This window comes from Neovison vison, chromosome 1, assembly GCF_020171115.1.
Source record: "Neovison vison isolate M4711 chromosome 1, ASM_NN_V1, whole genome shotgun sequence".
NCBI classification, from domain to species: Eukaryota; Metazoa; Chordata; class Mammalia; order Carnivora; family Mustelidae; genus Neogale; species Neogale vison.
Genome location: NC_058091.1, coordinates 245892298 through 245904924, shown reverse-complemented (window position 1 = coordinate 245904924; position 12627 = coordinate 245892298). Strand labels below are relative to the sequence as shown.

The window sequence follows — 12627 nt, the reverse complement described above, 5'->3', positions numbered from 1 at the left end:
TGGTACTTGGTACTGCTAACCTCCATGTACCCAAGAGTCAACTTTTTTTGCTATTAAATTATAGGAGTTCTTTGTGTGTGTGTGTATATACTTTTTTTTTTTAAGATTTTATTTGCTTGAGGGCGCCTGGGTGGCTCAGTGGGTTAAGCCGCTGCCTTCGGCTCAGGTCATGATCTCAGGGTCTGGGATCGAGGCCCGCATCGGGCTCTCTGCTCAGCAGGGAGCCTGCTTCCTCCTCTCTCTCTGCCTGCCTCTCTGCCTGCTTGTGATCTCTCTCTGTGAAATAAATAAATAAAATCTTTAAAAAAAAAAAAAAAAGATTTTATTTGCTTGAGAGAGAGTGAGAGCAAGCGGACATGAGCAGGGGGTAGTATCAGAAAAGGAAAAGCAGACTACCTGCTGAACAGTGAGTCTGACTTGGGGCTCCATCCCAGGACCCTGGGACACAACTGAGCCACCCAGGCGCTCCTGAGTTCTTTGTATATTTTAGATATTAACCCCCTCTATCAGATACATGGTTTGTGAATAATTTTGCCCATTCTCTAGGACTGACCTTTCATTTTATTTATGATTTCTTTTTGCCATGCAGAAGCTTTTCAGTTTGATGTAGTCCCACTTGTTCTTTTATTTTTTAAATAAACAATTACTTATTTGAGAGAGAATGAGAGCAGAGCAAGGAAAGAGCAAGAGAGAGAATAACAGACACCCTGCTGAGTGCCAGTGTGAGACTCAATTCTATGACCCTGAGATCATGACCTGAGCAAAAATCTATGGAGTCAGACACTCAACTGAGCCCCCCAGGTGCCCCTATTTTTTGTTTACTTTTGCTTCAGGTATGATTTCCAAAAAATCATGTCGAAGAACTTACTCCCCATGTTTTCTTCTAGGAGTTTCATGGTTTTAGGTCTTAAATTTAGGCCTTTAATCCACTTCATGTTAATTTTTGTGAGTGCTATAACTTAGGGGTCCAGTTTTGTGCTTCTACATGTGAATTTCCACTTATCCCACCATCATATAATAAAGTATTGAGTACTGGCACATTTTAGTTGGACTGTTTATATTTGGGTTTGTTTCTGGTCTCTAGATTCTTTTCTCCTGATCTATTTGTCTATTTTTATGCCAGTGCCATAATGTTTTCAAGACTATAGCTTGAAATCAATGTGTGATGCCTCCTGCTTTTTGTTATTCTTTCTCAGGATTTCTTTGGCTCTTCAGGGTATTTTGTGGTTCCATATAAATTTTAGGAGTGTTTTCTCTATTTCTGTAAAAAATGCCAGTAGACTCTTAATAGGAATTGGGCTGAATCTGTAGCTGGCTTTTGGTATTTTAACAGTATTCCCACACAGTTCAAGGGTAACCTATTGAAGTGTGTTGCGAAATCGATGAACGTGAGATCTTTCTCACTTATATGTGTCTTTAAATTTCTTTATCAGTGTCTTAGTTTTCAGAGTAGAGATCTTTGACCTCCTTGGTTAGATTTGTACCTAAGTATTTTATCGGTTTTGATGCTATTATAAGGGGATCAATTTCCTTCCCAGAAAATTCGTAAAGTATCAGTTTTCTTAATGGTAAAATGAGGATAACTAAAGCTAACTCCCAGTATTGTTGTAAGGATTAAATGATGTAATTGCTTACTGTAATTATGCTTCACCGATTTAAATGGTCATTAGTAGTAACAACTGATGTTACGGTTATCCCTCAAGTGGATGTCATGTGGTTATCTTCATTATCCTCTGCTATTGCAAGTTGGGTGGTAAACTCCATACTGGAGAGAGATGATACAAAGATTAGCTAGTGGTCTGGCCAACAGCAGTAGGCATCAGCTCAGTGTGACACACCCCTTTGGGAGTCTGGATCTCCCTCAGGACTAGAGCTGCTACGTGCAATGCTCTCTTACACAGGTGAGGAAGCACCACCTCTGTTGTACAAGGAACCCATGGCAGGGGGTGTGTGTGCACACCTTGGACATGTGGAGTTTGTTCTCCACCTTGGGTATGATTATTTAGGTTAGTTATTGAAAGATCTTAAAGTTGAATGGAAGGATGGTACTTTTTAAAAAAGTTATTTGAAAAATCAGGATTGTAATATATGAAGAGCTGCAGATTAAGTGACTGATCCCAAGAACATTCTTTAGGGGTTTTGTTGCTTATTTGGCAAATACTTAGAAGTCTGGTGTCAGTCCTTTTAACAGGAGTGTAAAATGTCAGGGTGGGATAAACTAGATGTATGAATTAGAAAATGGAGCCTTGCAGCATTCTCACCAGCAAGCACAATACGGTTTTTTCCAGTCTTATTACTTCAAAATCCCTCATCTGATATTTAAAATGTATTTATGTTGAGTCATTTCTTTCTCTCTTACTGGCGAACCAAAAGATCATGAAATGATTCTGCAGAGCCAGTAGCATTACGTTCAGTTTCTTTTTTTGTACATATCAGATAAGAGACTTGCAAATGGAAGTAGGGCCACCTCACATCCTCTGTAGAGTCATGGCAGTGATGTTTGCCTTTTTGTCACTGATGGCAACATTTATTAGTTCATAAACCCATTTCCAAAGAACCTAAGAGCTTTTTGATGAAAGGTGACTATAGGAAGAAAGAAGTTAGTTTCTAACAGGCTGCTTTTTTTTAAACAAACATTTCTTTCCTTCTTTGTAGTGTTTAGAAAGTACTAGTTTCTGAAGTGTGTTGCAAAGTGAGGGTGGGGAGGCTGACAGGCCACGTGGAAATGAATGCATATAATTGGAGTTTGGATTTCTTAGTCTTTAGCTAGGAAGGGAAAATAGAAGTTTCGAGGTGCATCTCAACTTAAGCCTATAAATTGTTCTTCCAGCCATACCTTCTGGTTGGAGAAAAGCTCACTCATCTGAGGAATTAAAGCCCCTGAAGAGGCTGACTTTTGGTAAACCGTACGAGTAACAGAAGTGAAAAGGCCACAGTTCAGAGTTGCATGTACGTCCCCATAGACTAGGGAACCTTGAACACCTCCCGGCTTTTACTCATGCTGTCCTCCTGTAGCTGGTAGGCCTCGGTAGGTATTCTTTCCAGCAAGCCTAAGAAAAGTCCACACATTTTGAGATTTTTACAGTATTTAAATACTTCTTCAAGAGGGGGTATTTGTCCTGTCACAGAGTGACCATGGAGCATTGCCAGGACTCAGGGGCCCTGGGTACATGCCTGGCTGTATTCATTAGTAGCCATGTAGCAGTGTTGTAGTTCCGGTTATTGTTTCTAGCTCTTACTGTATTCTGCTTTTACCATTAGAAGTACCCTAATTTCATGAGATTTTTAAGATGTTACTTTTATGATCTACATTATATGTCATATATTTTTAAAATCTACTATTACATACAATGTTACCACTACATTATTTTAAGTACCAATGACTTCTTTTTCCAGAGCAATCATGAAATTTCATAGTATGAAAATGGAAGAAATCAACAAAATTATTCGTGACCTTTGGCGAAATACCTATCGTGGACAAGGTAATTGACATGGTTTGTCATGAATGGTTTTTCCAAAGTCCTGTCCCTAGCTCTTGCCACATAGGATATCTCATCATGCCAGCATTATCGCCTGGACCCTTTCTGAATATCTCTTTGAGATTTTCTAAGAATTCTTATCTCGACAACATCATGTAGCAAGAAAAAAAAATGCAAAGGTTTTCTATTCCAGAGCCTGACAGGACTTACATATTTGGCTATATACATATTACATTTAACTGATGACCTAATAGATTCTGTTGAAGTGTAGATAGGGATAAACTGAAAGACGATAAGAAGAAAACCAGCAGGAGGAAACTCTTAATAGGGGAACTAAGAAAGGCAGAGCTGAGACTGAGGGTTGGGGCATCTGGGTTGCTTTTGTGTCCTGAACCTTCTTAGCCAGTTGAATGGTAATGTCAGCTCACATGTTATTTCAAAGTCTTACTTAATATTTGCAAATGACAAACGGCTGCGGAGTGTAGGTTCCTCTGAAACCATCTTTTTGTGTCAGATATTGAATACATAGAAATTCGATCTGATGCCGATGAAAATGTATCAGCCTCCGATAAAAGGCGGAATTACAACTACCGCGTGGTAATGCTAAAAGGAGACACAGCTTTGGATATGCGAGGACGATGCAGTGCTGGACAAAAGGCAGGTATCTCGAGAGCCCCGGGAGCCACCTATACTCAGAGAATTGACGGGGAGAGAGTACTGTTGGTGCCATGAAAGCACTCAGGGCTGCCCTGGAATGGTGAGAAGCTCCTCGAAGCACTCTTTGTTGCCATATAAGGTTGATCAGACTCACCTATCCCATTCCACTCTTCCAGTTCTAACCAGCATTTCCTGCACCATTCGGTGGTCTTGTAGGAGAAGGGTCTGAAACATTCTCATGTGATAGGCCTTATGTAGAACAAGCAGCTAACAACCCTTGTTTCATAAAACTCCTTATGGAACAAAGTTATTATATCATCAGTTGTAAGACATAACACTATTTATGTGCCACCAAGAAAGAAAAAAAATGGAACCGTAATTGCAAGAGTGTGTCCTGATTTCGAGTGATCAGAGGTGGGGAAGGATGTTAGAAACAATGACCTGTAGTATCACCAAACAAGATCCTAGGTTGAGCCAGATGAGGCATTAAAATATAAAACTCTCATTGAGAAAGCAGCCTCATCACAGGACTGAGTCCCCACCCCTCTCCTCTCTCAGCCTAGCCTTTGGACCTGTAGATCCTCTAAAAGAAAGGTCTGCTAGGGACATCTGGCTGGCTCAGTTGGTAGACCATGCACCTTTGATCTTGGGGTTGTGAGTTTGAGCCCCATGTTGGGTGTAGAGATTGCTTAAAAATGTTAAAAGAAGGGTTTGCAAGCTTTAAAGAGTCAGGATAATTGGACCTGCATCCTTGGGAACAAGGCTGGGTTCCTTTGTGCACAGGTCTGTAACCAAGACAGTCTGGATTCTTGAGCTTCCTTCTTTGAGATTAGAAGCAGATTATGTTTCAAAACACTTCTGGACCCCCAGTTTTCTTAACAAAATCTTAAAATTCTCGAAATGGCTCACATTATCTGAGGTATTTCATAGTTTTCAGTTTTTGCTTTAACAGTCCTGCGTGTGTGTATTTTGTTGTCAGCCCAGACAGCAGATACTAATTTAAGGCACATGCAGATTATTATCTTAATCATAGTTTGCAAAAATGACAAATTTGTGATCTATAATCAGTATTCCTACTTGCTTTGGTGATTTTTAGTAGTTATGAATAAGAAAAAAACAGTTTGAAACCCTTCCCTTTGGGTTAAGAATGCTTTGGAAATTATTTGAACAAAGTAGATTTCCCAAAGATACTCTGAAATTACAAAAATTAGCAGTAATTGCTTCCTTGGTGTTGGGGAAGAAGACAGACTAATAGTTTGGTAGAAGTGGGCCAGGAACTTCATTTAGGCTCTACTCTGAGTACATGGTAGTGGAGGTGGCAGCCACAGTGGGGTTCAAATACAGGAAGGAAGTGTCTTCCCCAAAGGGCCCAGCTATGATCCTGACTTCTGCAGTCTCCCAGCCTGCCCTGGGCAGGAGAGAGAAGCTGTAAACTGTTCTGTCCCTCACTGATGCTCCTTTTGCTCACAGGTTCAGGGGATGGGGTATTGACAGCTCACACAGAAGTGGTTTATATTTACTAGACTGTTCTGTCACTCTTAGTTCTGTGTCCCTTATGCCCTCAGATGGCTTCAGCCGCATCTGAGGGTTTAAGTATTGGGTTTCTGTTAACCAAGAAGTGCCTCCAAGTGTCAGTTCCTTGGATGGCTTAAATAAAACCATACTTCTGTACTTCTGATACATTGACCCAGGAATATTCTTTCTCTCTCTGTTGGCTTGCTCAAACTTATGCATGTAGACATTTAAGTGTAGGTAAGGCACAGTATCCGGTGCCCCTTTTACACCATGGAACATAGAGATATCAAGATAACTCAGAGATAAGACGTGTGGGGGGGACTCTGGAAGATGTCATGTGTCCACGTTTCCTAAATAACCTTATTATCAGGAAAATAAAATATCCAGGCCTTGAATTTTTAACATTGTTAAACTGTTACTCAAATTACTAGTTAGAGATAAAGGGTGATGCATTTCAGATTCAAACCTGGGACTTCAGGTTTCATTATAGCTGACAAGATTTGTGTGTATTTGGGGTAGTGAGATCACCATTGGTTTTAGCATTTTGTTTCACTGCCAGTGACAGGCTGAGATAAGTACCTGATGGCTTACATTCTGGAAGGGTTTAAACATCTGGTCACAGTGCCGTGCTCTCTCAGATAAAAAAGCAGTGATTTACCTAAGGTCGGTGAGCCCATTACATTGCTCCCTTTCCCTGACCAAGATATTAGGCCAGGTCTGCCTACTTTCCTAAAAGTGAATGAGGAAAAGGTCTGTGCACTACAGCTCAGCTCTCCTGCTTTATTCCAGGTGTTAGCCTCCCTCATCATTCGCCTGGCCTTGGCTGAAACGTTCTGCTTGAACTGTGGCATCCTTGCCTTGGATGAGCCAACAACAAATCTTGACCGAGAAAACATTGAGTCTCTTGCACATGCTCTTGTTGAGTAAGTATCTCCTAACCTGGGGGCAGGTTATGATAGAACACTCTGTCTTACTTTAAAAACTTAGTGAAAACCTTGTCTGGATGTGTCTTCCTTGGGGAAGCTGGTTGGTGGCAGACCTTAAGCTTTACCTTTGATAGTAATTCTTCAGATGCTTAAAAAAAGAACTAGGTGGGGAACAGCAGTCCCAGACACATCCTGCATCTCCCCGAGTGTGTTCATAGGGAAACTGAAGGGTTTCCTGGTTTGGTTTGGTTTGGTTTGGTTTTTCTGTAAACCACCCCCCCCCCACCCAGCAGTGCCCACATGTCACGTAGAGGACTTACCATACCCTGCTAAAACATTTGTAGGTGCTGACAGTGGATTTTGGCCCATCTCCCCAGTCCTGTGAAGAATGATAGCTCTTACTCAAAAAGTATAGTAGTGGTTAAGTAGAAACTAGAAAGTAAAATCGTACACACCTTTGCCACATTCACATGGCCTTGGTACAGGCTCCAGGGATAGGCACCCATTGCTGAAAAACCGTGCTGGCAGAAGAAAGGCACTTTCTCCTAGCTGAAGAAGCTATTTTGGGTACTCTGACTCCAGATACATTCTTTTTGGCAGAGCTGATAGGGAGGGGACCTCTTTCTCAGCCATCTCTCAGTAGTCTTATGTGGCCAGCGCATGAGGGCTAATACTTTAGGAAGCCACGTGCATCCAGCTTAAGGCAAGGGAGAAAGAAATGATTAGTTAAAAGAAAAAGTCCGATTTCAGTCTCATAGCTAGGTACCTCAGCATATAGGTAATGAGCAAAAATGTTCCCAGTACACCCACTCAGGCCTCCTGTGTGTCATACCAATGATGCATCTAGTGACTGGTGGTGGCAGAATTCTAAGTAGACCCAGCTCCTAAGAAGGCAGTGGGGCTTGCAAATGTAATTTCCCTTGCCTGTAGTTGGTCTTTTTTTTTTTTTTTTTTTTTTCCCTTTTCTCCCAGAGAGAATTAGTAACAGGTCACAAAAACCCCAGACAAAGGAATAAGCCAGACTCCTAAAGTTGAACAGCACAGATATTAAGGAAAATTAAGTAAAACATTTCTACCTGCTTTAGTAGGAAGAACTTGATGTTCTAGAAGAAACGACATCATATATTCTTATCAGTGCCTATGTCACACCTAAGTGAAGAATCACTTCAGGCACCTGTGCTGTCTGGAGAGGAGATGGGACTCCTACCTGGAGGGTTTGAAGGCCTGGGTCCAGCCCAGCCCTCTCCCAATTCCTATAGGACTGGCAGAGGCCCTGGTCATCACATTGTGTCATGTGTCTGACAACGTTTTCAGTGGCTTTTTACCTAAAGGAAAGGATTATTTGTGCTCTCCAGTAATAAAATGTTCTAAATACACTGTTTCAGGATAATCAAGAGTCGCTCACAGCAGCGCAACTTCCAGCTTCTGGTCATTACACATGATGAAGATTTTGTGGAGCTCTTGGGCCGCTCTGAATATGTGGATAAATTCTACAGGATTAAGAAGAACATTGATCAGTGCTCAGAGATTGTGAAATGTAGTGTTAGCTCCCTGGGTTCTTATGTTCATTAAAAATAGTCACGATTTTTGCCTTAGAAACACAAGTCCTCAGGCAACTGCTTATTTCTGGTATCAACTGAGTCAGTAGGAAAATCTGTCCTCTCAGAGGAGCTTTGCATCTAGGATTTTTGAATCAGAAGTTCTACCATCATTAAAATTGTTTCAAATGAAATTTGGACTGATTTCCTGGACTTCAGCTCCCTGTAGGCAGCCCCTGATATGCCTTGGAGGCGGGGAGGGGTCAGTAGCAACACAGTTGGATTCTGCTCCCCTGCTTCCCGGTACCTGAGTTTAATTCACTCGGCTTCCACTTTTCAGTGGACTTTGGAGAAGTAGATTCTCACTGTCTGGATAATGTGAATTACAACTGAGCATTCATATCTGAAGATGACCAGAAATGAAGAGGTTTTAGTATTTCAGTCTGCTCTTAATTTTATAAATCCAGGAAGTGACCTCCCTCACTGGCTGTCAGTTTCCCCAAGTAAAATTCAAAGTAGTCACATGGGGGCATTAGAGTTTCAAGGACCCTTAAATAATCATGCAACTCAGTTTGTACCATCTTCCCTCCCCACATGCTCCTGTCAGGGAGCCATCCAAACTTGGGGCTTGGTCTAGACAGATGAAGTTCTCCACTGTGCACATCTACCTTTGGAAAGCTCTGATCAAGATCAGGCCTCCCTTGGCTTGGGGCATGATCTGCCATCATGAAGAAGTCTGTTCCTCTCTACATCTGTCCTGTGTATCATCTCCGGTTCATGAACAATGCTGATTGTTCATCCCGTGTGCATTACAGTGTGGAGAGCAAACAAGACTCACCAGATCCTAGCCTCCTCCTAGTGGGGTCCAACCAGACCTGGAAGAGTAGGACTCATTCTCATTACAGATGTCATTTCTAACAAAAATTCAGTCACACCTTTTTCCTGGAATTGCCAGCTGACAATGGGAAGCTTTTTCCAAGCATGACACGCACAATGCTACCAAGTCACACACTGCTGAATTAGACCATGGAGTGTTATCTTTCTGAATCTCAGTCATGTGGCACAACATTTTGTGCCACCTGTAACTCTCCTGAGCAAGCAGTACAGACAGGCCTTCTCAACCAGGGTGTGCAAAGAATCAAGCCCTGAGGCCCTCAGTGAAGTCCTCATCCCTAGAGCTTGTGAATGTTCCCTCGTGTGGCAAAGGGGACTTGGCAGATTTGATTAAAGGTAAGGATCTTGAGTCAGGATTGTCCTGGTGGGCCCTAAATGTAATGGTGACTAGCCTCATTCAGGCAGAGCATGTGTGTTGCCAGAAAAGGTGGCATGCTAACTGAGGCCACAGGGCTGTGCTTGGAAGGAGGAGGAAGGGCTATGTGCCATGCACTACAGGCAACCAGGAGAGGCTGAAAAAGGAATGCTCTCCCCTCAGAGACTCCAAAAAGAAGAGCCCTGATTTGGGGGTTCTGATCTCCCAAATCATGTGAGAGAATTGGTTTATGGCATTTTAAGCTGCTTAGTGTGGGCTAAGCAGCAGCAGTAGGAAAGTCATACTGTATCCATTGTATATAATCCGTTTCTGTGCATCTAAGGTGATCTCAGTTGATCCTTGCACAACATAGGTTTGAACTCTACATATACTGGGGTTTTTTCCCCCAGTGAAGTACAATATTGTAAATGTATTTCCTCTTCATTATGATTTTCTTAGTATTTTTTTCTCTATCTTAACTTCATTCTAACAATACAGTATGTAATATGTATAATATAGAGAATATGTGTTTTATCAACTGCTGATATCATCAATTGGGCCTCAGTCAGCAGTACAGTATTAATAGTTAAGTTTTGGGGTAGTCAAAAGTTATACATGGGTTTTTGACTGCACTGAGGGGTTGGTGCCTCTAGCTCCTGGGGTTCATTGTTCAAGGGCAAATATACTTACATACTATCTGTGAGAGAACTTAAAAAAGAGTTACTTGAATCATTTTCTGTGTTCTGTTATTCACATGAAGAACCCTGGTTGAGAAAGCCTGGTCCAGATTCTCACCCAGTCCTTGGATCAAAGGGCCAAGCAGCACAGCCACCACTCCCAACCATCTGCTTCCCGTCCACAGACTTACAAGGTTCAGCCATCCTAATTTGCTTTGAAAAACAAAAATTACCCTATTTACCAAACTAGCATGATATCCACAAAGGTAACAGTCTCAGAGCAAAGATCCAAGAATTTGTAAATTAACTAGAAGCACTTCAATTCCAGCCATACATTAAACATACACAATAACCAATAGCTCAGGAATTCAAGAATATTTCAAAATGTGATAAATCTGTTCATAAATCATCACCATAATAAAGCCAAAGAGGAAAAAATTCTGACACCACATTTTTAAATAAAATTCAGTATCTCCTAACTTTAGCAAAACTAAAAATTTTGCAAAGACTTTTAAGATTTTTTTTTAAAGAGCAAGTGAGGGGAGGGGCAGAGGGAGAAGGAGAGAATCTCAAGCAAACTCCTACAAGCACAGAGCCTGATGGAGGCTTGCTCTCACAACCCTCACCTGAGCAGAAATCAAAGAGTCTGAGGTTTAACCAACTGAGACAACCAGGCACCCCCAAAATACTTTCTTAACATTATTTGTCATCAAATCAAAATTAAAGTCATCTTAATAGCAAAAGAGGAAGCATTTCCCATTAGATAAAAGACATGAGATCTTCTATCAACAGGTTTCTGAAAGTGCTAGTCATTACAATCTGGAATGACAATAAGGGCAATACAAGATAAATGCAGGCAATGAAATAGTTATTTACAAATTGAAAGATTTCCCATTCCCAGACGGAGCTTCTCTTACAGCCCTTCTGAGAGTGGCTCCCTTCCCATTCCCCTTGTACCTGTGCCATGAAATTGGGGTAGGTGCCTTTCTGTTCATTTCTGCTTCTAGATCACTCTTCATTCAACACCCCTGCTTCACATGAGGGATGAATAGGCATCACAGTGTGGAGATGAAGAATAGGAGGCAAAGTCATAAGCTAAACCCAAGCACCATCACTCCCTGGCTCTGGGACCCTGGGCAAGTTATTTATTCCCTTTTAAGTCCATTTCCATATCTTTCACGTAGGTAAAACAGCTGGAGGATTGTTAATACTGGAGGATTATTAATAAGGATGAAAAGGCTATAGACTGCACATAAGTACCAGGTGACTGTTAAAGAAAAACCTGTCTTTAGTTTACTCTTTCCTGTTTCTGTTCTTTTGTGCCCAGCCTGCTCAACCCCTTATTCACTGACAAATTTAGCTCCCTGTTTGCAGTCATTCCCCAGGTCTAATTTCATAATCACAGTGATTTCAGCATTCAAATGATAATATAACATAACCCTGGCCTCTCTGCTCCCTTCCTGCACTGAAAAGACACTCCATAGTCTTTTTTTTTTTAAGATTTTATTTATTTATTTGACAGAGATAGATCACAAGCAGGCAGAGAGAGGGGGGGAAGCAGACTCCCTGCTGAGCAGAGAGCCCAATGCAGGACTCGATCCCAGGACCCTGAGATCATAACCTGAGCCAAAGGCATCCGCTTAACCCATTGAGCCACCCAGTAAGACACTCCATAGTCTTACTCCAGAGTCCAGTCCTTTCAGTAACAAAAAATGCAGCTCTCCATAATCTCACTGTTAAGCACCTTGCTCTCCAAAAAGCGCCTGATAAATTCACAGTTCACTCTTGGGGACTCCAACTCTAGTAATTCTTTGAGTCCCGCAAGGTTTCAGGTCCTCGCCTCCATCATACCTTTTTCTCTCCTTCTACAGCTTAGACTCCATGGCCCATCACTCTATCACTGTCTCGCACAAAAACGCTCGACTGTCTTGCCCAGGTTCTGTCCTCCGACTTCTACCAACCCCCAACGCTGCTGAAAGAGAAGCTGCTTCTCCCTGCACATGCAGTTTCCCTGGCCTACTGATGGGGCAGCCCTCTGGTGCTCAGTCTGCTCCTCTTGGCTTCTCTGCACTCACTTGTTTGTGGAGATTTCATCCACTCAGCTTTAAAATTATCTTAGGGTTCTCCTCAGAGTAGAACCTGAAATGATTCCAGTGAAAGGAAACAGGAGACTAGGGGAATTTTGCAAAGAGCAAACAGCCAACATAGAGTGTGTTCTTAAGCCAGCTACCACAGTTGGCAACTGTAGTCTAATCCCACAGGAACACTCAGGGAAAAGTGGCAAATACATGCCTCAGTGCTTTCCCACATAAGGGGCAGGAGGGCTGTGGTATTACATGCCACCTCCCAAGAGTCACTAAGGGCCATTGCGGGACAGGTCAGCCTACTGACATGCCATGTACACCTTCCACAGAGCTGCCTTTCACACTTAAAAAGTAAAAACAAATACTAAGAAAGAAAAGCCTTTGACAAAGATACAGTTAACAGCAACAGACAAAAGTGGGCAGGAATACACCGGAAGTTCTTTTGATAGAGGCAGGGCACTGACAGCACTTTCCCCAGGCCCCTAGATGCTGACTCTTCAGA

The 12627-nt window shown here is 42.1% G+C and overlaps 1 protein-coding gene across 1 annotated transcript in view; it reads left to right on the top strand.

The window, feature by feature from the left end:
* The window catches only part of RAD50 (RAD50 double strand break repair protein), a 102650-nt gene extending 94341 nt beyond the window's left edge, over positions 1–8309 (top strand). Inside the window, exons 22-25 of the mRNA XM_044227946.1 lie at positions 3397–3482; positions 3994–4136; positions 6441–6574; positions 7963–8309. Coding sequence (XP_044083881.1) covers positions 3397–3482; positions 3994–4136; positions 6441–6574; positions 7963–8149 — 550 coding nt within the window. The 3' untranslated portion in view covers positions 8150–8309. The remainder of the gene's footprint in view (positions 1–3396; positions 3483–3993; positions 4137–6440; positions 6575–7962) is intronic.
* The last annotated feature ends 4318 nt before the right edge of the window (positions 8310–12627 follow it).